Genomic DNA, 26,157 nt, shown 5'->3' with positions numbered 1-26,157 from the left:
ATTTTATACAAGCATTATTTGATGCAAGCAGAAAGATTCTGTTAGCTCTGGGTTTGCTTGTTTGTTTGTTGATGAATCTATGGGACTTACCACGTGGTATTTGTTTTTCTCTGTATATCAGGGGCTCATATGCCTGTGTGTCCTATCTGTGTTTACCTTGGTTAGTGTCCCAGGCCTCTTGCCCCACCCCTTCCTTCTCTTCTCTCATCCCTTTCCCACCACTGAAAGCCTACCAGCGGCTCCCAGTCTCCGTAGCTGGTGCTACGAGCCCGTCAGGGCCTGCTCAGCCTAACTTCGTAACCAGCAGGGAGGTCTGCACGTGCTGTCTCTCCTGCCCTACTCCCAATCTGTGTTTTCCCACCTTTCACTGTCAAATACAGATCATTCAGAAAAATTCATTAAAATGTACAGTTGAATGAAGAATGATAAAGACGGTGGAGTCACCGCTTGGGTCAAAAGGTAAATTTGACGTTCTTTTTTTTTAAATTTTTTTTTCCAACATTTATTTATTTTTGGGACAGAGAGAGACAGAGCATGAACGGGGGAGGGGCAGAGAGAGAGGGAGGCACAGAATCAGAAACAGGCTCCAGGCTCTGAGCCATCAGCCCAGACCCCGACGCGGGGCTCGAACTCACGGACCGCGAGATCATGACCTGGCTGAAGTCGGACGCTTAACCGACTGCGCCACCCAGGCGCCCCGGTAAATTTGACGTTCTTGAGAGTACTCTGGTCGTGATCTCTGGGGCCTCCATGTTCCTGGATCCCCAGGCTATTCCTCAGTTCTCCCCTCACTGAACATGTTTTAAATATATATTTTTTTCATTTGAGAGAGACAGAAACAGTGCGAGTGGGGAGGGGCAGAGAGAGAAGGAGAGAAAATCCCAAGCAGGCTCCACGCTGCCAGCACAGAGGCTGATGCGCGGCTCCAACCCACGAAACCGCGAGATCATGACCGAGAGTCAGACACCTAACTGACTGAGCCACCCAGGTGCCCGCCCATCTCCTCACTGAACATTTGAGCGGAATCTGCCATGGAACGCTCTGTTCTTGCTGCTGTACTCTCCACTCTTGCCTGCCCTGATACTACCCTGTCCTGGCTTTTCTCCTTCCTCCTTGGTTTCCTTCTCAGTGCCTTAGCGGCCCTCGCTCATCCCACAGACCTCTCCGGATCAACAACCCAGGTTGGTTGGGTGTTGAGTTGGGACAGTCTGAGTCACCCAGAGGAGCCACCTGAAGAGCCCCCAAGGACTTGGCCGTGACTCATTGTGTGGGGTTTCTGACACAACTTTTTACACCAAATGTGTGTCTTTTTTTTTTTTTCTGACATCAAATCTGTGTAGTTTTTCCAGACCGAGCAGTTCTCTAATTCTCTGACACTAACTAGGTGTCCAAAAACTCAACTCCATTCCGACACTAACGCCTACAGTTGACACAGATCCCCAGGCGAAGGGCTTAGTTCCTCGAGACTGCCCCCACTTCACACACCTGCCACAAATGGAGCTCCCAGGTCACCTGCTCCAACTGCAGATTTGGGCGTTCTCACAGCTGCCTCCTCAGGTTCATAGTTCTCTAGAGTAGCTTACAGAACTTGGGAAAATGCTTACTTATGACTACTGGTTTGTTGTAAAGGATACAACGCAGGAACAGCCACGTGGAAGAGATGTGTTATGTGGAGGGCAGGATCCAGAAGTCTCAACGTGCTGGAGCCTCTGACCTCCTGGAGTTGGGGTGCAGCACCCTCCCGGCCTGGGTGTGTAGTCACCAGCTCGGAAGCTCCCTGAACCCCGTCATTCGGAGGTTTTTAGGGAGGTTTCATTATGTAGGCATGATTGGTTAAAATCGTTGGTCGTTTGGAGGTTGAACCCAATCTCTAGCCCTTCTCCCCTCCCTGGAGGTTGGTGCAGATGAGGCAGAAAGTTCTAACCCTCTAACAGCCTGGTTGGTTTTTCTGGTAACCACCTCCCAAGCTGAAACTATCCAGGGGCTCCAGAGAGTCACCTCATTAGCACAAACTAATGGTTGTTTATGGTTGAGAGGGGCTCCTTATGAACCACAAAAGATACTCCCGTCATCCCAGAAAATGCCAAGGAACTGGGGACAAAGACCAAATACATATTTTTTTTATTATCACACACTTATCCTTTCTGGTACTCCGTTTCTTTCCCCATAAAAGCAGAACAAAATAACACGTGTCCTACTTTATACATATTTTGGGTCATAATTAGGTTAGGATCTGTGAAGTTATACACACATGTGCGCGCGCACGCACACACGCACACGGAGTTGGCACAACAGGGACTCCATGGAGAGTATTTGCCACTATCATCAGTATTAGGATTGTCCCTTTGATACTGGGGCCATTCGAGCACAAGTCCGTGCGTGGTATAGACTGAGTGGCTGTGAACTTGCTCTCTCATCCTTGTGTAGAACCGATGCCAGAGCCAGCCACGGAGCCCCGTGGTTTGGGAGCAGTTGCAGTGACAGGCTGGGGCCCAACCTGTTCACAACTATCTCACCTGTTATCAGTCCGGCAAACATGAACCGGATACCTACTTTGTGCCAGGACTTGGAACTGAAAGCACACGGCAGGTGGATGCAAGCTGCTTGCCTGTGGACAGGTGTGCTCCATCAGATCCAGTTTTGTGTGTGGCCTGGCAGGACACAGGCAAGGAGGTGGTGGATTCCCTGGGCAGGAGCCTGGAGTGGGTCAGTCAGGGGAAGTTCAGAGAAAACGCCAGATTCCAGCTGGGCCTCCAGCTGAGAGATGAGTGGGTGACTCCTGGGCACAGAGTGTGGAAGGGTGGGGCACGTTACAGGACGGCCCGTTCTCGGGGACTGGCTTGGGCTTGTAGACACCGGGGCCTCTGGGGCTGGAGACCGGGGAGGCAGGCAGGTGGTTCTCCTACTCAGCCCCCGCTGACCCTGTGGTTGCCATAGGGCACTTCTGGAACGGTTTTTCAAAGGCAGCTAGAAGGTTGTTTGTTTGTTTGTTTTTAAGAACTTAGTTTTTTACGTACAGTCTTCTGGTGTTTAAATGTCAGCGTGTTCAAATTTGGTTTGAAAGCCGTGCAAGTCAAACCTGTCTGTGGGCCAGATATGGTCAATAGGTCTCGGGTTCGCACCCTCTAGGCCACACCCTTTTGATCTGTTCTTGGAGTTACAGGGGTTCACATCTGTACCTCCTGGTGTGTCACTGAAGAAGGGACCCAAATGTGTATGTATGTGAGGGTGGTTTTCATCCTTTTCATGAGGCTGGGTGGCTCATTTGGTTAAGCATCCCGACTTTGGCTCAGGTCATGATCTCGCAGTTCATGGGCTTGAGCCTGTTGTCGGGGGCTCTGTGCTGACAGCTCAGAGCTAGAGCCTGCTTCTGATTCTGTGTCTCCCTCTCTCTCTGCCCCTCCCCCACTCGTTATCTCTGTCTCTGTCTCTGTCTCTCTCTCAAAAATAAACATTAAAAAAAAAAGCATTAAAGAAAGTTAAACACCACTGTTGACTACTCCCCCCAAAGCCTGTTCTCAGGTCATGTCCATGTGTGCCCCCTAATGTGAAGGATGAACCTACAAGGCCTGATGTTTGTTTCACGGATGAGGAACTCATGTAGTTGATGCTGATGAACATGTGCAGTATTCCACTTTTAAGCCTTTTAATAAAGCCGTGCAGGGGAATAAGTGTTTGTTACAGAAAAACGGGAAAATACAGATAAACGAAAAAAAAATCATGTGATGATCCAACACAAATGAAAACATACATCTACACAAATGCTAGTAAGTTCATAATAGCATTGTTTAAAACAACCGGAAAGTGGAAACAACTCAGATGTCCAAAAACTGATGAAAAGGTAAATAACATGTGGGGTACCTGTACAATGGAATACTATATAGTAAGAGAAGGGAATGAAGTGTTGATCTGTGCTCCATCCTGAATGAACCTTAGAAATCTTAAACTGAGTGGGAGAAGCCAATCCAAAAGAGCACATAATATATAATTCTATTTATATGAAATGTCCAGAATAGGAAGATCCAAAGAGACAGAAAGCAGGTTAGTGGTTGCCTAGGATTAGGAGAGGGATGAAGAATTAACTGCTAATGAGTTTCTTTTTGGTGCTGAAAATGTTCTAAAATTAGATAATGGTAGGTGCGCCTGGGTGGCTCAGTTGGTTAAGTATCTGACTCTTGGTTTCAGCTCAGGTCATGATCTCATGGTTTGTGAGTTCGAGCCCCATGTCTGGCTCTGTGCTGACAGCATGGAGCCTGCTTGGGGTTCTCTCTCCTCTGTCTTTGTCCCTCCCCACCTCTCTCTCTCTCTCTCTCTCTCTTCCTCTCTCTCTCTCACCCTCTCTCAAATAAATAAATAAACATTAAAAAAATAAAATAAAATTAGATCATGGTAATTGAATTGCACATCTTAATTGGGTATATTATATGGCATATGATTTCTATCTCAATAAAGTTATTAAAAAGTCATACGTGATACAAACCATTGGGATAACCACTTGTAAAACTTGATATAAGCTTCCAGACTATGTAGACTATTTTTCACCTAGGCATGTATGTTGTGATATGTGTGTGTGGGGTGGTGTGGAATGGAATCATTAGAATTATGCTTTTTCACTTAAACTATTTTAAGTATATTTCATGTTAAATATACAACTTCACCATTATTTTAATGACTGCATAGTGTTCCATTGTGGAGATACCATTTTATTTAACAACTCCTTTATTCTTGAGCATTTTGTTTGTTTCCAGTTTTTGAGGGTTTTTTTGTTTTTGTTTTTTTGGTTTTTTTTTTTTTTTTTGCTATGTTAAGGATTATGACGAACATCCTTATACTGAGACCTTTGCACTAGTGTGATATTTAAGATGAATTTCCAAATGTGGAAATCATAGGCAACACGAACCTTTTTAAAACCTTTGATGCATATAGGCCCTTGACCAATTTATATTTTTACACTGTCACCAATAATGTACATACGATTTGGTTTGATGTTTGGCCTCAGCATGTATCACAAAACTCCCCTCGCTTCTGAATAGTGTTTGTTTTGGAAAGTACATTTTATATTCTTTATTCCTACAGCACCTTACCCAGACCTGAGCATTTTAACTGAACACTTCCTGGTTTGAATTTGTGAAAAACTTGCCCTTACTTCACATTGGTCACAGCTGAAAACTGTTGTGCTGGCAGACGGTTTCTGAACAGAGTTTTGTAGTTGGTGCTTGCTTCGCTCTGTGAGCCCCTAGGGAAGCCCGCACCAGCAGTGTGCTGGGGTTCCTGCTGCGTAGGCTCAGTACCTCTGTGATGAGAACGTTGCTTTTTTGCAACTTTGGAAAGAGATGACGGGGCACCTGGGTGGCTCATTTGGTCGAGTGTCCGACTCTTGATTTCAGCTCAGGTCATGATCCCAGGATTGTGGGATCAAGCCCCATGTTGGGCTCTGTGCTCTCATCACGGAACTTGATTGGGATTCTCTCTCTCTCTCCCTCTCTCTTCCCCTCCCCAACTCTGGCACACACACACACACACACACACGTCTGTGTGTGTGTGTGTGTGTGTGTGTGTGTGTGTGCGCGCACGTGTGTTAGCACGCGCATTCTATGTCGCTCTCAAAATAAACATTTTTTAAAAAAAGGAGATGGCCCGTGAGGACCCACCTGGTGTTGATGCACAGTCTAGCATTTCCCCTGGATTTTGCTTCCCTGTAGAGATTATATGGACTCTGGTATGACCCCGGCTGTCAGCATCCCATTGTCACATTGGCGATTACAGAAGCAGCAATTAATGTACAGGGAACCGTAGCTGTGAGTGTCTCCACCTGACCCCTAGAATAACTCTGTGAGGTGGGGGTACTGTCCCCACATGAGACACAAGAAGCAAAATGGCTTGTCCCAAGTCATGGTGGGTAAGGACCCACGTCAGGCTGTGACACTTAATCGATGTGCTCTGTTTGTCTTCACAGCTGAGACAGGAGTTAAATCTTGGAAGCATTGGATACCTAACCTCATTTGCTTTGCAAAAAACTTAGGAGAAAATCCTCTAGGCTTTAGCCATAGAGACCCATGAAAGACCATGCATAAGAAAGAGCGTGAGGTCTGGCTAAGTGAGTTCTCTAGGTCTAAAAACCCATGCACTTGCCAAGTCACAAATGAATGGGGGGGTGGGGTGGCGATGGAGGGCACTTGGCCAGTTACAGTACATTCTGGACTTCTGGGGAGTGCTGCCCATGCTGAGGTGATTTTAACTTAGTTTGAAAAGATGACAGTAGAACTCAAAATGGTAATTAACGTGCGTGTCCTTAATGGGTTAGCAGTTTGGGTTTCTGTAATAATTCATTAAGAAATGACAACGTGGTTGATTAAAATGTGGATTTTGCTGTGGTGACGTATCAAGTAGCATCATCATAAGCTGGTGTCATCTTTGCCTTCCTTTGTGGGACCAGTACCCCTGGGCCATTGAGACTAAAATATGGTGTCACTAGAGAGGCTGGGCCTTGTGCTGCTTTAGGGCAAAGCAGGAAATCATTCTTTCCAAGTGACTTTATCTTCTTCTTTAGGATTTGGTCAACACTGGACTCAGCACTTTCTTTTTCTTTATTGCTTCGATTGTACTGGCTGCTTTAAACCACAAAACCGGAGCAGAAATTGCTGCCGTGGTAAGTGAACTCAGGCTGATTTGTGCATCCTGTGAGTTGCTCTCCTCTGTCCCCTAGCCTGCGTCCTGCTCGTTCTTCCCTAGCTTTTTCTTTGCTAACGATGTTCTTACTGAGTCAGTGGAGTTCCTGGTTCCTTCAGAGCTGTGGTTCTCAAAGTGTGGTCCCCAGAAGAGCAGCCTCAGCATCACCGAGGAACTTGTTAGAAATGCCATTGCCAGGCTCCCCCAGAGCTACTGAATTAGAGATCCCCAGTAATAAGCCCTCTGGGTGATTCAGGTGCATGCTCAAATTTGAGAATCACTGCTTTAGTCTGTTTCCAGAGCCCTGCGTGTCTGTTAGTGATGTTACTTTTAAGAGCCTTATCTGTCAATGTGTGGGGGAGAATCTTAATGAAGAAGAAGTAGGCCTGACTCCATGTAGCAGTCAGGTGACATGTTTTTTGTTCTTTGAGGTGGAATGCCTTCGGGGGAGGGTGGGAACCAGATAACCTTAAGACTTTCACGCTCTGTGTTTTGCATTTCTATATTGCTCTGTATTTATAATGAACATGTAGCACTTTTGCCATGGTAGGGGGGCTGCTGGTTTGAAACGTTTGTAAAAAATATTAAGCCAGCTACTGTCCCTAGTGTCACTCAGTGGATTCATCAGTCCTTTCGAATCATTAAAATTATACTGCTTTTTACCCCGGAGCTGACCACCTGGAGCTGCCCAGGGGTGAGGCAGCTGGACAGCAGACAGAGGCTGGGGGGCTGTGATTTGGAAAGTCAGGCATTATGGCTTGATTTTAGGGGCTGACACCTGAGACCCTCATTTTCTGTCTATACGGTATTTTGGTCTACATTTTACTTTCTTACCTGGGACCAGTGGCCATGAAGGTGTTGTAAAAGAGGCACTTCTGTGATTGTTTGTTTTTTAACTTTTTTTAACGTTTATTTATTTTTGAGAGAGAACGTGCATAGGAGGGCCAGAAAGAGGGAGACAGAGGATCTGAAGCAGGCTCTGCGCAGTGAGCATAGAAGAGCTCGACACGGGGCTCAAACCCACAATCCCCGAGATCACGACCTGAGCCAAAACCAAGAGTTGGCCGCTTAACCGACTGAGCCACCCAGGCCACCCCTGTTTGTTTGTTTTTAATAGATCCAAAATACTTTAAAAGAAGTCTTGGGCTGTCTTCAGGTGATGCAGAACTTTATGTGGGTCATGTTCACTGCGCACTTGGCCACAGTCAGACAGCTGAATATCAGTGGGTCTGGGCATTGTGGGTACAGCTGGGACAGTTGCACACATCTCGGGTGAATGTGAGCTGCTCAGGGCAGGTCCTGGCCTCACACCTGGTACGCGGCTGATGTGTCTGAGGACTGACCGTGCCCGTGTTTTGCAGATATTTGGCTTCTTGGCAACCGCGGTATATGCAGTGAACACGTTCCTGGCGGTGCAGAAATGGAGACTCAGCATCCACCAGCAGAGTGCCAGTGACTACATCCGAGCCCGCACGGAGTCCAGAGACGTGGACGGTCGCCCTGAGATCCAGCGCCTGGACACATGAGCACCTGCCATCCTCCTCCCTCTTGTCCCCGTGCCCATCCTTTCAGACAAGTTTTCTTTCCCTCATCATGTCAGATTTTCCCGTGATTAAGTTGAATTTTGTCCTCTTTGGTGAAAGTTTATCCTGGGAAAGGGTTTTCAGAGCCCCCGTTGGCAGGTATTTGAGGCAGGGAGCCGCTGCGCCCAGCTGTTCTGACCGAGGCGGGCGGCAGAGACCTGCCGATCGGTCCAGCGTTGGGTGGCCGTGGTTGCCGCCGACCTTTCCGGCTGCCGCGTCTGCTTTAGGTCTTCGCTGTCCCCGAGCACAGGCTTCACATCTGACTCCGAGCCACCCTGTCATATATTTTTGTGACAGCTCAAGACTTTGGATTAATGGGGGCTGCTAGGAGGGGGTGGAAATCAAGGAATGAAGGTGTGGGGTTGGCAGCGATCGCCGGGCAGCCCCCTCGCGAGCTCCGGGGCACCATTTAGTCTTGCTGCCCGGAGCCTCCCCTGCTCCTCGTCTTCCACTCCTGGGGCGTCGACACACCCAGCCCAGGCCCAGAAAGCCACGCGTGACGCTGAGGGTCTTGGTGATGGGGGCGCTGGTGGAGCTCTTTGCCGGGCCCAGACTTTACGGGGATGGGAAAAGCTGCTGCCCTCTTGGGGCCGTTCAGTGGGACTGCTGACATGCGGGAAGGTCACCTGTCGGTTCCCACCCTGCTGAGAAGTCACTCAATTAATTCTTCCTGAAATGCGTCACTTCCCTGAATCCCAGATTCTCCTCCGGGAACGTGGGGACCATCTTGTTTTCCAGTTTCAGACCCACCCTTACTACTTGGAGGCTGAATTGCAGGCTTCCTGCAATTTTGCCTTCTCAGGTAAAAGCCACAAAAAACAAAAAACAAAACAAAACAAAACATTCCACCAACCAGAATGCTGGCACCTTTGCTGGCTTCATGGACCACAGGTGGGGACACACCTGTTTTAGGGATGTGTGCGAATTTGTAAATGCCTGAGGACAGTTCTAAAGTGATTCTGAGTAGGTTTGTCTAGGATTTGAAAATACTTGAATTTCCAGCACGACACACCCTTTCACTGATGTTCCAGAAGGCACGGGTTGTGGCTTTTGTGCCTCAGGGTCATGACTGTGAACATCGACCTCGGAAGTTGCTGGGGAAAATTCTAGTTATGTAAGGTTTTGGATGGATTCTTGATAAAGTGAAGATGATTGTGGTGAATGTGTTACATGAACCCCTTTGAGGCTGTAGGTTTTTTTGTTTGTTTTTGGTTTTGTTTTTTTTCTCATTGGGAAACGATAATTGTATCTTTCATGGAAAAATTGCCCGTAACTTGTTGGGTTTTCACTCTCTGAACTGTTTTGAATGTTTACAAACCTCCGTGTCCCTCTACTATTCTGTGTCTGGCTGTCACCAGGGAGGAAACCCGCCCTGCCCCGGTGGGGATGGGGGTGGGGGGCGGCAGCATGTTTGCAGCCCGCGGAGGATCCCTAGGATCTTGTCTAGTAGTGAATGACTGCAGCTTTCGCCGCGTGCTGCGTGAGGAGAGAGCGAACACGAGTGTGTGCTCGGAGGTGGGGAGCAGAGCAGGTGCGAGAGGGTGTCATCCGTGCACCCGTGGCATCGCATGCCTCACAGAAAAGCAGCATCTCATTTCCCAGCGCAGGGACCACTGCTAGGCAGGCGGTGCTAGGGGAAATGGTACCTTCCACGTCTGAAGGGTCGGGGCTAGGGGTCAGCCGCCTGAACCGACCGTCCGGAACTGGCCGAATTCTGCTGCGGTTCCTTGTCCGCGTCAGGGGCGGTGGGCTGTCGGTGCAGACCCCGCCGGCCCGGTGGTCACGCACCTCCCCTGCTCCCACACGGGTCCGATCGAGCCCCCTTCCCATGCGTGTTGTGAGGCGGCACCAGTCACACCTCACAAACTTTGAACTTCTTATGTGTAGTGACTTGTGAGGAGATGATGACATCTGGATTTTGTCTGTTCATTTTTATGTATTTATTTTGCATTTGTCGACTGTGTCTGCATAGTCTGAAACGGGCTTCTCTCCCTCTGAGATTTCCACTTAGAAACAGGGCCACAAAGACCCAGCCTCGCATTGAGTGGGGCCCACGTGGAAGGACCACCCTGAGCTTTATCAGGAATCTGCTGGGAGTCATGTTACTTGGCCTCAGTAAAAAGCTGCCTTTGAAGTGAGATCAAGAAAAAGAATACCACTCGGGCAGGATTGTTGCCCAAGTTTTTCCAAGTGGCTGCAATAAAACCAGTTTATCACCTGGTGGAAAAGGGCCTGTTGGCCTCCCGAGGATGTGTTGAAAGCTGCAAGTAGTGGTTCTGAAGCCCATTGCAATTGTAAATGCTTATAGGTGATAAAAAGTGACGATCCCTTGTGCCACCGAGGGACGTAGTGGTCGCTTTGCATCTTAGTGTTAGAATCTTCGGAATTATTTATGTCCCTGTAACTATTTAATATCCTTTGTGCCATGAGGCTCCCCCATGGTTTCTGTAAATATATTTCTTTATATTTAATTAGCTCCCACTACAGCCAGAAGCAGCCAGCTCTCTTATTGGTGTGGCGCAGAGCCCGGGAGCAGACCTCCTCTTGCGGCAGCGTGGGGGGGGCAGTTCTGAGAGGAGAGTGTGGTTGTCTAGGACGAATGTGACGACACTTGTTTTTCTTATGTTGCCTCTGTGTGCAAACACGACAATCTAGATTTAGGGGGCGCTTAGCAGGACTTTTGTTTAGTTTTGTTTTTGCAAATTGAAGGAAGCCTATTTGTGCATGTAATGGTTCCAATGTGGACCACATCCATTTGGTTTGGGGTATTTTAAGGCTGAGGCAATTTTCTGGTAGGAGGATGCTGGCTTTCGTAGTTTGTGCCAAACTTGATGGGAACTGCAGTTGCTGTGTAGATTGGACTTTGTGCCTGGAGACCGTGTGGTGGCGACCTTCCAGCCTCCGGTGGAACCCCTGGTGGTTTTAGATAGATGCACACCGACGTCTTCAGAGAAAGTCGATCTTGGCACCGATTTTGGTTGATGTGGTATTTTCTCCCTCGGATTCTCCTGTATGTTTCTCTACAGGGTTGAAGGCGTGGAGGGAGGGAGAGGTCTTTTTCTTTTCATACAGAAAGATTACAGTCATGGAGGCCAAAAGTCGCTTGTTGGTCCCATATAAAGCCAGGGAAGGACAAAGGTAGTCACAGATTAAAACCTTCTAGGACAAGTTTGATTCAAAGTATTTTATTTTAGATTTTTACTCTGTGCAGAAACACTCATCCCAGAGAGGTTACCTTTGCCCACAAAAAGGCAAGGATGTAGTGGCCTGTCCAGTCCCGGTCTCGGCGGCTGGAACTGAAAAGCTAGCGGGGACAGAGCCTGGCTGGTCACATGGGAGCCAGCGGGACCCACCGGCTCTGAGGGCTTGACTCTCTGAGGGCTTGACTCTCGGGGGCGGACCACAGCCCCGGCCCTCAGGGCACCACGACTGTCCCCTGGCAGGGAGGCGCACACCTGTGGGTAGGCATGAAGTGTATCCGACCCATTAGATGGTGAGAGCTTTTGACTCCATTGAAAACATGTCTACTGTTTTAAAAAGTTTGCCACTTCCTCTGCCTTTCTTTGATGGTTTCTTAGCGATTCAGACTTGGGTTCAGCCACAGGCGGTCTCTTGAGGCGAGGAGGCACTCCTTTGTCTGCACGTGTGTATGGATTCTTGCTTGCAACGAACGAGCCTGGAATAAGGCCTCCGTATATTATGTCCTGTGTGCGGTCCAAGCTCACCTCGTCGTGCAATCATGTGCTGTTTGGAAGAAACTCCTCACCTCTCCATGTGTCTAAGAGGTGGCCCAAGTTCTAATCTCTGGCTGTGCAAGATTTTCTGTGAGTTCTCAGAACCAGCCCTAACGTAAGTAGTGTGTGGAGGCGATGTGTGGCCAATTTAGTGATTCTGGAAGGCAGTGATGACTTAAGTGGTTCCCACTGTGCCATCCGTGTTCAAAACCAGGCAACCGGGAAGTCATCCTGCTACTTCCCGACTGTCATTTTCTCCATATCTTGTTTACAGGAAAATAAGGACATTAAACAGGCAAAGGCAAAAAGCACTTTCTAGGTAAAGGCTACTGCCAATTGATTCTCTCTAGGAAAATAAAAAGTTGTTCTCTGCCCCAAGGGACTGTCATTAGCTTTTGAAGTCCCCAGACACCTTTTTGGTTCCTAGTGAACTTTGCAGAACCCAGGACTTTTGTCTGCCTCAAATTTTTCTTACCTTATCAGCACCCACTCTCAGGACCAGCTGGGCAACAGACTGGAGAGTGGAGCAGGGGCAAGAATGGGAGGTGATAGGAGAGAGGGGCCCAGCACACCCAGACTGCGTGCCTCCGGGGAACTGGCCATCACCCTGCATGTGGTCACCGACCCAGGCCATTTTGAAAAAATGTGCTTGGTTAACTACCTTCCTGTTCTCTTGTCTTTGGAAAAGTGAGGGCTGAGGTTTGCATTCAGCCTGAGAGCCAAAGCTGGATGTTGGGACCAGTATGTCTTGGAGCTCTGGGTTGGCTCTTGAGGTCTGGACAGGGGACTCAGATTCTGGTTTGGTTCCACCTTAGAGAGGACACAGACCTAACACAGGCCTCCTTGAGCTTTGTCACCCTCCCTGGCTTTTTATAAAATCTCGTGTTTCCTCCTCCCTCAGCAGATATTATTGAGATCATAAGAACTGTGTGGTTGAAAGGTTATTTGAAACATTTGACCCTGTCCGTTGCTTTTATTTAGAAACTGTCCCTGATAGAAAATACCCTTAATCTCTGTTAGATCTAGAAGAATTTTCTTCTGAAAATGAATGTTCCGTTTGACTTTCCTTCACACCAGTAAGTGGCATTAGTGGCATTTATACACTCTTAGGCTTGAAACAGAGGAATGGGGCCGATGTGTTCTTCCTTCTTTGGTCTAGATTATATTTCTGTCCCATTTCGGTGCAATTTCTGAACCTTGGGGATTTTTTTTCCCTCTCTGGTTTTTCTTATCCCATAAATGTACCAATAAAGAAAAAAGTTACCTACAAGCCCACTGAGGTTGAAGCAACAGCAACTTGCCTAAAATAAAGTTTAGCTTATGGATCCTTGAATAGTGCATCTTGTTCCTAGGGTCAGTTTGTTGTCTGCATTTTCGCCAAGACTTTAATTAGGGTGACCTGCTTGCTCATCTAGACATCTTGGAGCGGCAGGTTTTCCTTGGGATGCATTGTACGCAGAGGCCAGAGAGCCTTCATTAAGGAGTTAATAGCCTGGACTCTAGTGGGCTGTCAGAACCTTTCTGGTTCCAATTTCCAGTAGGAACTGGTCTCAAATGACCTTAATCAGCTTTGTTGACAGGATTAGGGTGAGGTGAGGTTTCTTCTCATAATTGTGCCTCAGACCAGAGAAGGTAGGACACAGTTGATTCGGGTACTGGTTTGTATGGGACTCAGTCCAAAACTGTCACGTCGGAGTTGTCTCTGGAGAACGCTGCTGAACCCCTGTAGAAACCATTTCCTGTTACCAGGAAATGAGGACAGTGTGGGGACCCGGTTGGTGCCTGTATCAAGCAGGGCCAGGTCTAACTGATGCCTGCCTCCTTCAGTGGGCCATTTTGCTTTCCTGCCTTTTCCAGAATTGATTTCGCAAGTTTCCCTTTCTGCAGAAGTGAAGGAGGCAAAGAATCAGAGCTTGAAGGGAGAATTGGCTGGTCCAAAGGCTGGGGGAAGGCTGTCTCGTGGGAAAGGACGAGGGCAGGAGGCCCAGATGGACCCCCAAGCTGGCCTAGACCTGCACGGGGGCTGACTGCTTCCAGCTCCTTCACTCTGTAACCCGTTTAAAAATGAGTTTTCGGGGCGCCTGGGTGGCGCAGTCGGTTAAGCGTCCGACTTCAGCCAGGTCACGATCTCGCGGTCCGTGAGTTTGAGCCCCGCGTCAGGCTCTGGGCTGATGGCTCAGAGCCTGGAGCCTGTTTCCGATTCTGTGTCTCCCTCTCTCTCTGCCCCTCCCCCGTTCATGCTCTGTCTCTCTCTGTCCCAAAAAAATAAACGTTGAAAAAAAATTTAAAAAAAAAAAAAAAAAAAAAAAAAAAAAAAAAAAAAAAAAAAAAAAAAAATGAGTTTTCAAATCCTGCCTCATGATGAAACTGACATATGTGGATAAAACCAATGCTTTTGTTAACTTGATTTTGATGTGGTTCCCTCTAAGAGAATGTAGGGATCGAAACTATTTGTATATGTTGAAATCTGTAGGGGTTCGGGAACCCGTGGCAAAAACACTTAACTATTTATTACAGGTATGACTGTATTTTTTGTCCCCCAAAGTAGGTAATTCTGTCTTTGTATATTTTAAAACAAATAATAATCACTTCACCTTCGGTGCCTTCTGTGTGTCAGTCACATAAACACTTGTCAATCATGGAACTGAAAAAAAGATGTACATTTAGTTAAACCAGATGACACTATTTTTGTAGCATGATGTTAGATTGTGTCCTTTTAATATTGCTTTTAGCAATGATGGCTTTGAGGTTTAGCCATTATCCCTTTAAACTTCGTTATGTATTTTAAAAAAGAGAAAAAAACACACCCACCTTGGCTCTTCCTGTCTCCTCTCTGCTGCTTTCTCCCCAATGACTTGTTTCTGCTTATTTCAACAGTCTGAGAGTAAGCGTATATTTCTGTGAAATAATTAATCAGTATAACTGCATTTGGCATTTTTAAACCACTTGTTCAGTTAGGGAGAGCCACTGCTCGCCTCAAACGGTAAGAGGAAAGTGGTTCTGTAGAAAGGAAAAGCATGCAACATCCGTGGCGCTCTGGTTTTCCCCTTTAGGTCTGACACAGTGAAGATCTCCCTTGCTGGCGGGCTGGTGAAGCAGAGGACCAGCTCAGGCCCACCTCCAGCCCTGCCTGGGAGAGAGGGGCTGCCCAAGGGGCGTCCGCTGACTTTGGTTTATGGACTCCCCGGGGTGGGCTCAGTGGCCCTTTCTGGTTTTGCGCTTGGACAAAATAGACTCCCTGCTATGAGGAGCTTGCTGACATTAGATAACGCTCTAGCTGCTCTGTTGGCTTTCCCACCCCTCCCATATCTATAGGACGCGAGTTCTGTGTGAAGAAAATTCTTTGAACTAGCTGAGCCACTGCAAAATGAAGGAATGGATTTACTCAAACTGTAGCTTCTTTTTTGTCCTTTGGAAGGGCCAGAAGATGTCATTATTTTAACAAAGGAAATGAAATCAGATGGCTAATAGCTCCAATATGATTACTCATTGGTACTTGGCCGGGTGGCACTTTTGGGGGGCAATGTTAACTTAGTAACGATTACATTTTGCTTCTTAGAAGTCTTTTTCCTTTAATCGTTTAGGCACAGCTGTGGGGCATTCTGAGGTGATGCCCATTTGGCAAACATTGGTTTATGCTGTTGGTGGCTTTCCTGGCTTCTCAAACCCTGGCTTGTAGGTTTGACTCTATCCATTTGGAGTGGTGTTGGGGCCCCAAAGCCTTTGCTCCTGTGGGTTTGTCCCCGACAGCAGACAGAGCCTCACGTTGCCCTCAGTTTTGCCCCTTTATTTCTTTTGAAGGACCTATTTTTCATGGTACTCGTCCTGATTGTTTTCATAGTGTTCAAATCTGTATTTTTGTATGTAGAGGGAAATAATTTTCTCAGCACTAATCGTTAATAAATATTGTATTAAATTGTCACGAAGGAGTTCTTGTTTAATAAATGGACATGTAAAAATGGCATTGTCTCCTCGCTCCGACTTCCCTCCCGTCCCTTCAAAGGCCGCGGACCTAGTTCCCGAAACAAGCTTGTGAGGTGGTGGCTGAACACAGCCCGCCTCCGTGGCACAGGCCAGGGTATGGGTGTTGACAGGCAGCCTGGCCGGTTGAGCTGGGCAGGCAAGGTCCCACCGTGTACCCCTCTCGGTTTCTGCACATCAGCTTTCGGATGTATTTTCAGAACGTGTGTCAAAGCTGGGGCAGGATACCTGGGCCAAATGCCGACCCGGCGCTCTCCCAGTCTTCAAGTGTGGTGTCCCTCGTGCGACCAGTTTCCAAACCACGAGAGGCCCAGGTTCTGGCTATCTCAGAGGTGCCGTGGGTGGTTTTCCTGATAGATAAGTGAGAGGCCCTCCTAAAAGGGGCCATGATGATTTGGGCAAGTTCCTGAACCTTCTGTCAGTTTCCTGGACAGTGAAACAGGATCGTGTGAAGACTAGATGAGAGCACAGGCATCCGATGCTTAGGTGTGCCTGGTGTGGAGCAAATGTACGTGTGCTATCGAAGCCTGGCGCTGTCGGGACTCACCGTGTATGTGCCCAGTCTGTGCTGAAGCGTGACCCTGGACCGCATGCTCTGGGGAGCGTGAGGGGTTTTCAAACACATACACTCCAAGCAGGTAGTCTGGTTTAATCCATTATGGCTTTTTTGACATGCAAGAGAAGAACAAAGGTTACAAATGCCCAAGACATGGGTCCACGTCTGGCTCATTCATGAGGCCTCTTGGGTCACAGGAAAGGCCATTTAAAGAAGCTACTGTTGTGTAAAAAAAAAAAAATTACATACAGTTACAAAATCCTATTGAACATACATACACTGCACAGGTCCTCAGGCGAACACAGAAGGCACATTTCACCTCTGGAGAGGTGGTCAGGAGACCTGCTCTGGGGTCGAGAAACACGTCATGCTGAGTGCCTGGGAGCCTCTCACCTGCTGGCGGGCAAGAGGGTTTGGCTGGGCCCGCCCAGCTACCCAGGACGCTGTCAGTTACTTCACTGTTAGGTACCCTCGCTCCTTTGGACCTAGTAAGCTAATCTACAACTGGCATGTTGCCCAGAGAAGACGTGGTTTCCGAGGGCGTGAGGTGCCCGTTACGGACCCACTCTCTCCCAGATGAGAGCCAAGGTCAGTTTTCTCCCTGCTTCAAGAATGAAGAGGCAGGGGCGCCTGAGTGGTTCAGTTGGTTAATGGTCCGACTTGGGCTCAGGTCAGGATTTCGAGGTTCATGAATTCGAGACCCTCATCGGGCTCTGTGCTGACAGCTCAGAGCCTGGAGCCTGCTTTGGATTCTGTCTCCCTCCCTCCCTCAGCCCCTTCCCTGCTCATGCTCTGTCTTTCTCTCTCAAAAATAAACACTAAGAACAGAAACAAAAAGAAACGAAGAGGCAGCTGGTACTCCTTGAACAAAAGAATCTTAGAAGGATTATTCTCCACAAAGTGCCTGTTGTGACCAAATGCAGACAAACCCCCCGGGGCCCAGCAGGTTGGCCTTGTGGTGGTTTCTGCCCTACATCTACCCGCCCCCCCCCCACCCCCTGCCAGCTTTGCAGCATGAGATGCCTCCCGTAACAAGGCTCCATCAGCTCTGTCCCCTTGTGCTGATTTTTGGCAGGGAAGTTACAAGGCTTAAGGTCTGCGGGGCAGAAATGAGAAGTGGCAGAATATTCACGAAGCCCCTGTGTATGGGGCGGTTGGACGGGGCTAAGCCAAGGGGTGCCGATTTGTATGCTGGGCTTGGGAACGTCACCTTGGGGCTGTGAGGAGGCTGGCTCCCTCAGCAACTCCCACTGCTGCTGAGGTCACAGCCTCTCTCCCAACACACATGGTCCCCTGACCACGTCCCGGCTCTCCTGGTCGGAAGGTGCAGCAGTCAAGGCCCATGAGGCTCGGGTTGCCAGGGCAGGGTAGGCCTTCAGTCAGAGTCAGAGTCGGAATTCTCTTCTGAAAGGAAAGGAAAGCAAAGAGGATGCTTGGTGGGAGCTTCCAGACCAGTGGTGCCTGGAAGCTGTTTCTGGGGAGATTGGCCGGGTTTCTGGCTGTTGGCTGGAGCTCTGGACTCAGGCCCCTCCTGTAGCTGACTGTGATGGTGGTATCTACTTGGTGTGAAGGCCGCCCTCCCCCCAACACTCGTGCCTGGCACCTGGGACAGGCGGTTGCTGTCACCTCCAGGCCATGGCCACGTGCAGGGGGTGGAGCCCGGATGCCTCTGCTCTAGGCTCTCCCCTGTCATCCTGGGCTATTCTCACTTTGGGGTGTCAGGGAGGTATGTCTACACCCCAAACCCAACCCTACTCTGCAATTCAGCAGGGCAAGGTGGGGACAGCTATTTTCTGGCCCAAGAAACTAAAATATACTAGAAAATAAGGAAGCCTCTTTTTAGCCACCTTATAGTTTCCATCCTCCTTGCCCCAATCCTAATTTTATACAGTAATCAGACACATTTTATAACGTTAAGGGCCTATCTATGCGGTGTAACTCCAAGGTTCCTAGAATCCCAATACTGAAGAGTACTCTATAGAGCCTTCTGGAACCTTCAGGAAGGAAAAGCACCTAAGTCATAAACCTCCTGCACCTCCCCCAGCAGTGCCAATTGCTATTTTCAGGGAGGGACCAATCTCTGTCCCTTAGAACCCCAGTCAGTCCTCATACTGTTCCTGGGTCATGGACAAGCTCAGAGAGCCTCCATAAACCTTAACTCCCTGTGCCAAGGGCTGGACTGGCATGACTTTGTGGTTTTGCTGTATTCATTCTAACACATAAGCTAGGAATAATTTTATAGCAAAAAAAATTACTATATATAACTATGTACCTTCAAATATTTAAAGCTCACAAAATATTCAAACACATGTCTCCACTGCTACTTCCTACTCGTCCACTAGAGTGGTTGTCTAGAAGCATCCATAGCAGGCAGGCAACTGGTAAGCAGGTCACAAAGACCTAAGGAAAACATCTAGGAACATTTAACCTAGCTTTAGCCTTAGTATGGGATGGGACGAGATGAGCCTCATATATTTTTAGCAGAAGGGTAGGTTCTGCTGGGTCATAAGCCTGACTGAGCTTGTTTCGGTGCTGCAGATAAGGAGGAGAGCTTGGTTTTCTGGTCCCTGAGCCACAGGCAGGTGAGACTGGGGTGGGGGGTGGGCAGGTGCATTGGTCCGAGCTGGTGGCAGCTCTGCAGCCCAGTGACTGGCTACCCCTGGGGGCTCATCAGCGAAGGTGTCACAGAAGAGGAGTGCCAGGCCTGCCCTCAGCTCACCATTCCTGCAAGGGCAGGGTCCCTGGAGACCCAGCTGCATGAAGGAGCAGGAGAACCAGGCTGCGAAGACACTCTCGGCCTGTGGGGATGCTCCTCCTGGAGCCGCAAACTGGCTGGGTATCCCTCAGGGAGAGCAGGGTCCCCGGGGGTGATAAGCCACGTTCCCAGGTAAAAACCCACAGGGTGGCCACCCACCTTCTGCCTTGTCAGCTGTGTTCTCGTCTGCGGAGTCCCCTTGTTTGAGAAATTTGGCCACATCATTAAAGATCAGATAGAAGTCAATTGCAAACACGATGGTGGCAAAGAAGCCAAACACCTGTGGGACAGGACACAAGGTGGATGGAGTCCGTCATCAGGAGCTGGGAGTCCCTGGTCCAAGAGCCTGGGAACGGGGTGGGGGGCCGGTCTGAGAAGCTACCGCCTGGCTTTATCTGCTTGGAAAAGCAGCTCTGATTGGCAAGCACAGACCCCTCCCGGTACCAACAAGGAGGAAAATGAGCTGTTATCTTGGCTGGGCAAACAGCCTTCAAAACTCAGGGTGGATTAAATCTCCAATAAGAGGACTTTGGAATAGCTGAGATCCACGTGAAGCCCCGAGGGACCTAAGCTGGGACAGACTGTGCCCCAGCCACGGAGTGTCCGAGGGGCATCTGGGGTGGGGTGAACCCAAGGGGGCGTTGCTGGGCAACCCCTTCCAGGGAGAGGGCGGCTACTCACCCCAGCTGCTTTGGAAGCCCCGTCCGAGTACTTGGCAACAGCTGTGATGGAGATGGCAAAGTAGATGAGGGCTGCTGTGACGCAGCGCAGGAAGTCCTGGGGAGCGGTGGGCACAGTCACTGCCCTGGCCTCCCAGGAGTGGAGGACAGCACTGGAGAGGGGCAGCTGGGAGCCCAGGCAGGGGACAGGGGCTCAGAAGGGCACCAGGTGGCAGGAATGGGGCTGGAACCCACTGTTGGCCAGGGGATGATGGGCCCGGCATCCTGGAAACACAGCTGGCCCCGCAGATCTGGCATCCTCGGGCTCTCTGTTTGCACTCCCTGGTCCTCGTCCCACCCCCATTCCTGCCCCTGCCTAGGTGCCCCTGCGGGCTTCGAGCCGCTGAGGCTGCCTTGTCCCCAGTCCAGCTGGCCATCCACTGCCCCGTGGACAACAGGCTGCACCTGCCCTGCGGCTTGGCCCACATGCAGGTCTCCCTGTTCGGCAAGAAAGGGGAAGTTGGAAACCTGCTCATCTGCTCCCTGCTTGCTCTCCAACGGGGAGAACTGGCCCTGGGCTTCACTGTGCCACATACTTGCGGCAGATCCATTTATGCATCATGGTTTCTGCTCCCCTGTCTCTACAATGGGGACACAGGTTGTAGCCCATCAGGAAGTATATGGGATACGAAGTCAAGAGACCAGGGTTGAATGGCAGCCTTTCTGCCCCTTTTCAAACAGCAAGGTTTGAGGTGGGGCTCTGAGGCCTCCCAAGGTGACAAAACGAGTTGCCAGATGGCTAAGGCCTGGGCAAGCCCCGCAAGCCCTCAGTTAACCTGCCTTGCCCTTTTGGAAATGGCTTGAATTCCTGCGGCAGAGGCTCATTCCAGCAGGCCCAGCTGGGAACACCAGCGCCACCTGGTGGCCAGGGGCCATGATGCCGGCTAAGGTTCCCTGCCTCAGGGAGGGGCACTGGAGGCCCTGGAGGTTAAGGCAACCTGCTCTGGGTCACGCGGCTGTTGAGTGGTGGGGCCTGGCTCCAACCTACGGCAAATAGCCCCTCCAGCACAGTGAAAGGTGAGGGCCGAAATGCAGCCAAACCCCTCCCTCCTGGGGCCCAGCCCTCACCATCATGGGCCAGCACAATCCCTGCCACTTGTCATTCAGCTGCATGGCATCAGCAAAGAGGAAGTAGAGGGCCAGCAGGAACTCCAGCAGGGGTGCCGCGAGGAAGGCGGATGCAGAGGATGCCACATAGCAGACAAAGGTGATGAACGACAGACCCTGGAGGTGAGGCAAGGGAAAGTCAGTGCCCTTGCACAACCCCTGGCCCAGTGCTCTGCAGTCAGGAACAGGGGAGGTGACCTGCCCACAGTCCCACAGCTGCCAGGATTAGAACCCTGTCGTGGGGCGCTGGCCCACACCCGCGCTGCCCCCTAAGCCCCTGGGCATGGCTCTGCATCTGGACCCTACACCAGCTCCCTGCCAGGACCCAGTCAGGAAGCCCCAGCTTCTCATGTGTGTCCAGCGCCAGCACTCCCCACCCCCACCCGGCCAGGCCGCCTCCTACAGCTGCTCACCCCACCCCCACCCCAGCAGGCTCTAAGGCAGAAACCACCCAACAGGGCACCCAGCTCAGACGGCATCCAATACGGCAAATCAAACCTTAGCAGTCACTAAGCAGGAACCAGTTTCAAAAAATTACCCCCAACTCCCCAAAATGTGAATGTTAGCTGAAAAAATATATAAATCTGGAGCTTTAGTTAATGATATGCATGCTGAAGTGTTCAGAGGTGAAATGTACTGATGCGGGCAAAGTATATTTTTACTTTGCATCAAAAACTAAATTCGCTTGGTGGACAGGTAAATGGGTAAGATATGTGATAAAGCAAGCATGGCGGTGGGTATATGGGCATTAACAGTATAACCATTCGGGTTTTTTAGAGATTTGCAAATTTCCATAAGAAGAAAAAAACATCCAGGAGGGAGTGTTGACCCTGACACTTGAGGCCCTGCTGCATCACCCCTCCAGCCTTTGTGAAAAGGGCACACTGCATTAAGGAGCAAGAATTGGAGTTCTCCGCAGCCCTCCACATGTGCTGTGGGTGGGAACTGATGCGGGAAGATGCGGAGGCCCCTAGCTAGTTCTGCAGACCATGTGGTGCGCTGCAGGGCAGACCACGCTGACTGACGGGGCTGTTGTTCCCCAGGCCAGTGCACGCTGAGGTGTGTGGGATGTTCACAACCACCTATGCACAGGTGCTTGCTCACAGCCCACTTTACAGACGAGAAAACAGGTGCAGACAGGTGAAGTGACGTTTGCTCAGTGTCATGCAATAAAAAAGGCACCAGAATTTGAACCCAGGGCTGGCTGACCACACAGCTGTAGTTCTTGCCCCACGGTTGCTGGCCTTTATCTGTCCTGGTTTCTGTCACTATGGCTGGGCTGGGCTCAGCATGCCCATGGTTGAGTAGCTTGGAGTGGGGCCTAGGGGCCCTGGAGGGACACCCAGATGCCACACAGGAAACACTGTGGCTGCTTCAGACAAATGCACTTCAGACAAATGAAGAGATCCTGGGGAGTCCCCAGGGCACAAGTCAGCCCTGAACATGGCCATGGAAGTAGCTAAGTTCAAGTGGAACAGATGGGAAATAAAGGCATAGAGAGAGGTCTCCCAGGAAAGCAAGTCCATGGGACCCCGACCAAATTCTGTCTCCAGCTGTACTTCCTCAAGAGAGGGCTGTTCTTGTGTCTCTCCCCTTCCTGTCCACCGCCCCCAAAGCCAGATTTTGGGGATCCCCCTCTCCATTCTTGTTTCCTCATTCCCTAATTCCTGGTGGCTACTTCCTTGCCAGTCTCCCTACTTGCTGGGGCCTGGAGGCAGCCGGAGGTGACCAGAGGGAGCCAAGAGGGACCAGAATGGCTCCCCTGTGTCTTCAGTGATCACCCCTAACCCTTCCTCCCCACTTCTTTATCTTCCTAGGTCTGGATTCCTGACACCCAGCTATGTGCCAAGGGCTTCCTCTATGAGGTGGGCAGAGTGGGTTAGGATTGGGGCCCCTCAGTGGCCTGTGGATTAAAGGCTTCTCTGCAAAAGAGGTTCCCATCAATTTCCAGGGCTGAACTGGCATCTGTCCGCTCAAAGTCTGCCTCCTGCTTGCTGAGTCAAGTGACTGCGACGCGGGCCCGGGACATCTGCCCCGGGCAAGTGTGGAAGTGTGGAAGAAGTGTGGGGGCAGAAGCCTCCTTCCTCTGATCTCCACTCCCATCCTTGGTGTCACCCAGCCCTCAAGTGACCCACCTGTCAAGTCCCCTATGCTCTGGCCTCAGCTTTCTTGTCTGCAAAGTGGGAGTAAGGATAGGGGCTGTCAAACTGCTGGGAAATCTAAGGTACAAGAGCTCCTCCCTACCTCGCCTCCCCTGTGCCCGGCCTCTTCCTCCCCGGTACTGCACGGAGGCCAGCACCGACCCCCCACCCCACACACTTGACTGCGCCGGAGTTTTCGGAGTGTCCCGAAGACAAAGGCCTGACCGGCAGGGGTGGCGGTTGCGAAAAGGAGGAAGGACTCGGAGGGGGCGGGGCGGCTGGATCCAAGCGAGGGAGGGGAGGAGGAGGATGAAGTCACCCCGCTGGGTTCCCGCCCCGGCCCCGTGCACCCGGGGGGAGGGGTCTGCCTGCGAGCCTTAGCCTCACCCAGTCCCGGGGGTCCCCTTCCCACTACCCGCTGTTCCCCGTCTCAGCTGGCAGGAGTCCACTCTGGCCTCTGCCCCGCAGCTCGAGGCCCGGCCGGCCCTCCCTGCGCCCAGGAAAGCGGGCAAGAGCGCAGAGAACTGACCCTGGCCCCCCACCCGAGCGTCGTGAAGCGCCGAAGGGGCCCAGTTCCTCCCGGGGCGCAGTCAGGGATGGCAGGAGGGTTTGCGGAGCGGAGCGCCCGCGACTGAGGCCAGAAGATGCAGGGACACAACCCGTCTCGGGGGCCCAGCGAGAGCGGGGGCGCCCGGAGTCACACACAGCTGGGTTGGGTTTCCAGTGGCCCGGCCGTCGCGTGGACGGGACCCGGCCCCAGCCTTCTCGACGGCTCCCCCATGTTGGTTTAGGGAGCCGGGAGGGCCTGGATTCAGACCCCATCTCGCCTCGGTCTCGCGCGCTGAGGGTCAGCTCCACCCGACGCCTGGGGAATGCACCCAGATCCGCCCGCCTTCCTCGGCTCCGAGGGGTTGGCGGGGCCGGGAGTCTCGACGGCGCCTCCGCGGACCCGGGCCCCAGCCCCGGCCCCGCGTCGCACTCACCGACTCTGCCAGCAGGAGGCGGCCTTTGAGCGAGCAGAGGTAGGCGCGCGCCGGCAGGAGGGCGCGGAGCCCGGGCATCGCCGCGCCCGGCGGGGAGCGTCCGGCGCGCGCCGGGGCCGGGTCGGGGTCCGGGTCGGGTTCCTGGTCTGGGGGCCACATGGCGGCGGCGGCCGGGACCGAGGCGCGGCCCCGCTCCCTCACCCCGCGCCCGGGAGGGAAGCGGAAACCCAGACAGTGCGGAAGGAGAAAAAGGCGAGACCCGAGAGCGGGGGAGCATCCCCCCGCCGCCCCGCCCCCGCCCCGCCCTTCCCCTCCCCTCCCCTCCAGCTCTGCCCCCTCCTCCCGTCCTCTGTCTCCCGCTCCCCCGCCGTCCCTCTCCCTTCCGCTCCGCCCTCCCTCCTCTCCTACTTCTCTTGGCTCCCGGCTGCCCTTTCTGCGGTTCTTGGTGCTGGGCTGGGGCCTCCTTAGACGCCCGCACTCTTCCCTCACCCGCGAGACCTTCTTAATTGCCGTCCCTGAACACCCCGTCGGGGATTCCAGTCCCTGCTTCGGGCTGTGTACTCGCGCTGCGTCGTCTAGCTTCCTGCCCGCGTCACTGCTTGTGTCCGGGACCCAGAAACCGAAGCGCCCAAACTCCCAAGACCTCTGTCTGGTCCCCCTGCGGCTTTGATCGCGCTGTCAGCTCCCCGACCTCACTCTCTTTCTCCCCTAGCCTGCCCTCCCATCCCTGGCCAGCCCATCTCCTGCGCCTCTGCATTGGCTGTCCTGGCCTGCCCTCTGCTCCCTCTCCCCGTTCATCCCTGGAGGACACCCAGATGGCGCCTGAGCCCCAGTGAAAGGCACTGCCATCCATCCTTCCACCCCAAGATCTGAGCCTGCGGCTGTCCTCGTTCTCCCTCACCGTCACTATCAGTCCGTGACCAGGCCTGCACATCTTCATCTTCTAAAGCTTTGTTTCTGTTCACTGCTCACCACCACCAAGGCCTCGACTACGTCCCAGAGTACTCCTGCCTCCTCCCTGGACTCCTAGGAGGGTGTCTTTAAGAGGCCTCTCTGCTTCCTTCCTTGGCAGCCAGAAGGATGCTTAAATCTTCAATCAGGATCACCTCCATTTCCCTTACCCCCCAAATCTTGGGAGTTTCCCATCTTGCTCAGAGTCTTGGTAAAGAGCCTAAAACCATAATCTCTTGCTGTCCTCTGCTCCTTGTCTCTCCCACTCATAGACTTTCTTACAGTTTCTTGAACAAGCCATGCTCCCTCCTACCACGGGGCCTTTGTACATGCTGACCCTGCTACCTGGAATGCTCTTCTCCATCTTGTTATGTGATGAACTCTTTTTTATTCTGTGGTCATACTGTGGTTTCACTTCCTCAAAGAAGACTTTGCTGATCTCTCCCACCAGGTAAGAGGTATTCATTTGCTCATTTATTTATTAAACAGCAGTGCTAGAAAGATTTCATTTGCAGGATGCAAGGGAGCCTCAACTTATCTGCGGGGAGTGAGTGAACTAAATGTGTCCACAGATCCCTGAATAAAATAATTCCTGGTAATAGATGTCTGGCTGGTTATGGCTGATTCAGAGGGTTGCCAGGAGCCTGTGTAGAACAAAGAACTAACAAAGGGCCAGGAGGAGGAGAGAGTTTGTGGAGAACCCGGCCCTGGTGTTTGGATCTTACTCTAGATTGCCTGGAAAGAGGCCAGGTGAAGGTTAGAACAGAGGACAACCTGATATCGATCAGTGTTAATTAAATCACAGCTCAAAACTGTAACTCATTATTAAGAAGAAAACACCCCAATAACTTAAATGGGCCAAAGTTTTGAACAGATAATCCAACAAAGATATATGATGTCCAGTAAGCACAGGAAAAGATATTCAATATCATCAGACGTCTAGGAAGGCAAATTAAAGCCACAATGAGATACAATTTT

The 26,157-nt window shown here is 51.1% G+C and overlaps 2 protein-coding genes across 4 annotated transcripts in view; one reads left to right on the top strand and one right to left on the bottom strand.

The window, feature by feature from the left end:
- CMTM4 (CKLF like MARVEL transmembrane domain containing 4) overlaps nt 1–8,281 on the top strand; it is a 62,763-nt gene extending 54,482 nt beyond the window's left edge. The window contains exons 3-4 of one of the 2 annotated variants that reach the window (XM_043599407.1): nt 6,551–6,649; nt 8,031–8,281. In XM_043599407.1, the coding sequence (XP_043455342.1) occupies nt 6,551–6,649; nt 8,031–8,195 (264 nt within the window). In that variant the 3' untranslated portion in view covers nt 8,196–8,281. The remainder of the gene's footprint in view (nt 1–6,550; nt 6,650–8,030) is intronic. The other variant, XM_043599408.1, reaches the window with a different exon arrangement.
- An 8,315-nt stretch (nt 8,282–16,596) lies between these two features.
- On the bottom strand, nt 16,597–24,520 carry CMTM3 (CKLF like MARVEL transmembrane domain containing 3). Of its 2 annotated transcripts, XM_043599410.1 has the most exons (5): nt 24,229–24,520; nt 21,066–21,221; nt 19,960–20,055; nt 19,438–19,558; nt 16,597–17,927 (listed from the first exon to the last, which is right to left on the bottom strand). In XM_043599410.1, the coding sequence occupies exons 1-5, from the start codon at nt 24,385–24,387 to the stop codon at nt 17,899–17,901; spliced, it is 561 nt and encodes a 186-aa protein (XP_043455345.1). In that variant the 5' UTR covers nt 24,388–24,520; the 3' UTR covers nt 16,597–17,898. The 2 variants fall into 2 exon arrangements, with proteins under 2 accessions (XP_043455345.1, XP_043455344.1); XM_043599409.1 differs by lacking the exon at nt 19,438–19,558 and having other exon boundaries at nt 24,229–24,492.
- Nucleotides 24,521–26,157: the final 1,637 nt, after the last annotated feature.

This window comes from Prionailurus bengalensis, chromosome E2, assembly GCF_016509475.1.
Source record: "Prionailurus bengalensis isolate Pbe53 chromosome E2, Fcat_Pben_1.1_paternal_pri, whole genome shotgun sequence".
Lineage (NCBI taxonomy): Eukaryota > Metazoa > Chordata > Mammalia > Carnivora > Felidae > Prionailurus > Prionailurus bengalensis.
The sequence above is the reverse complement of the archived record's forward strand: the minus strand, read 5'-3'. Positions and strand labels throughout refer to the sequence as shown.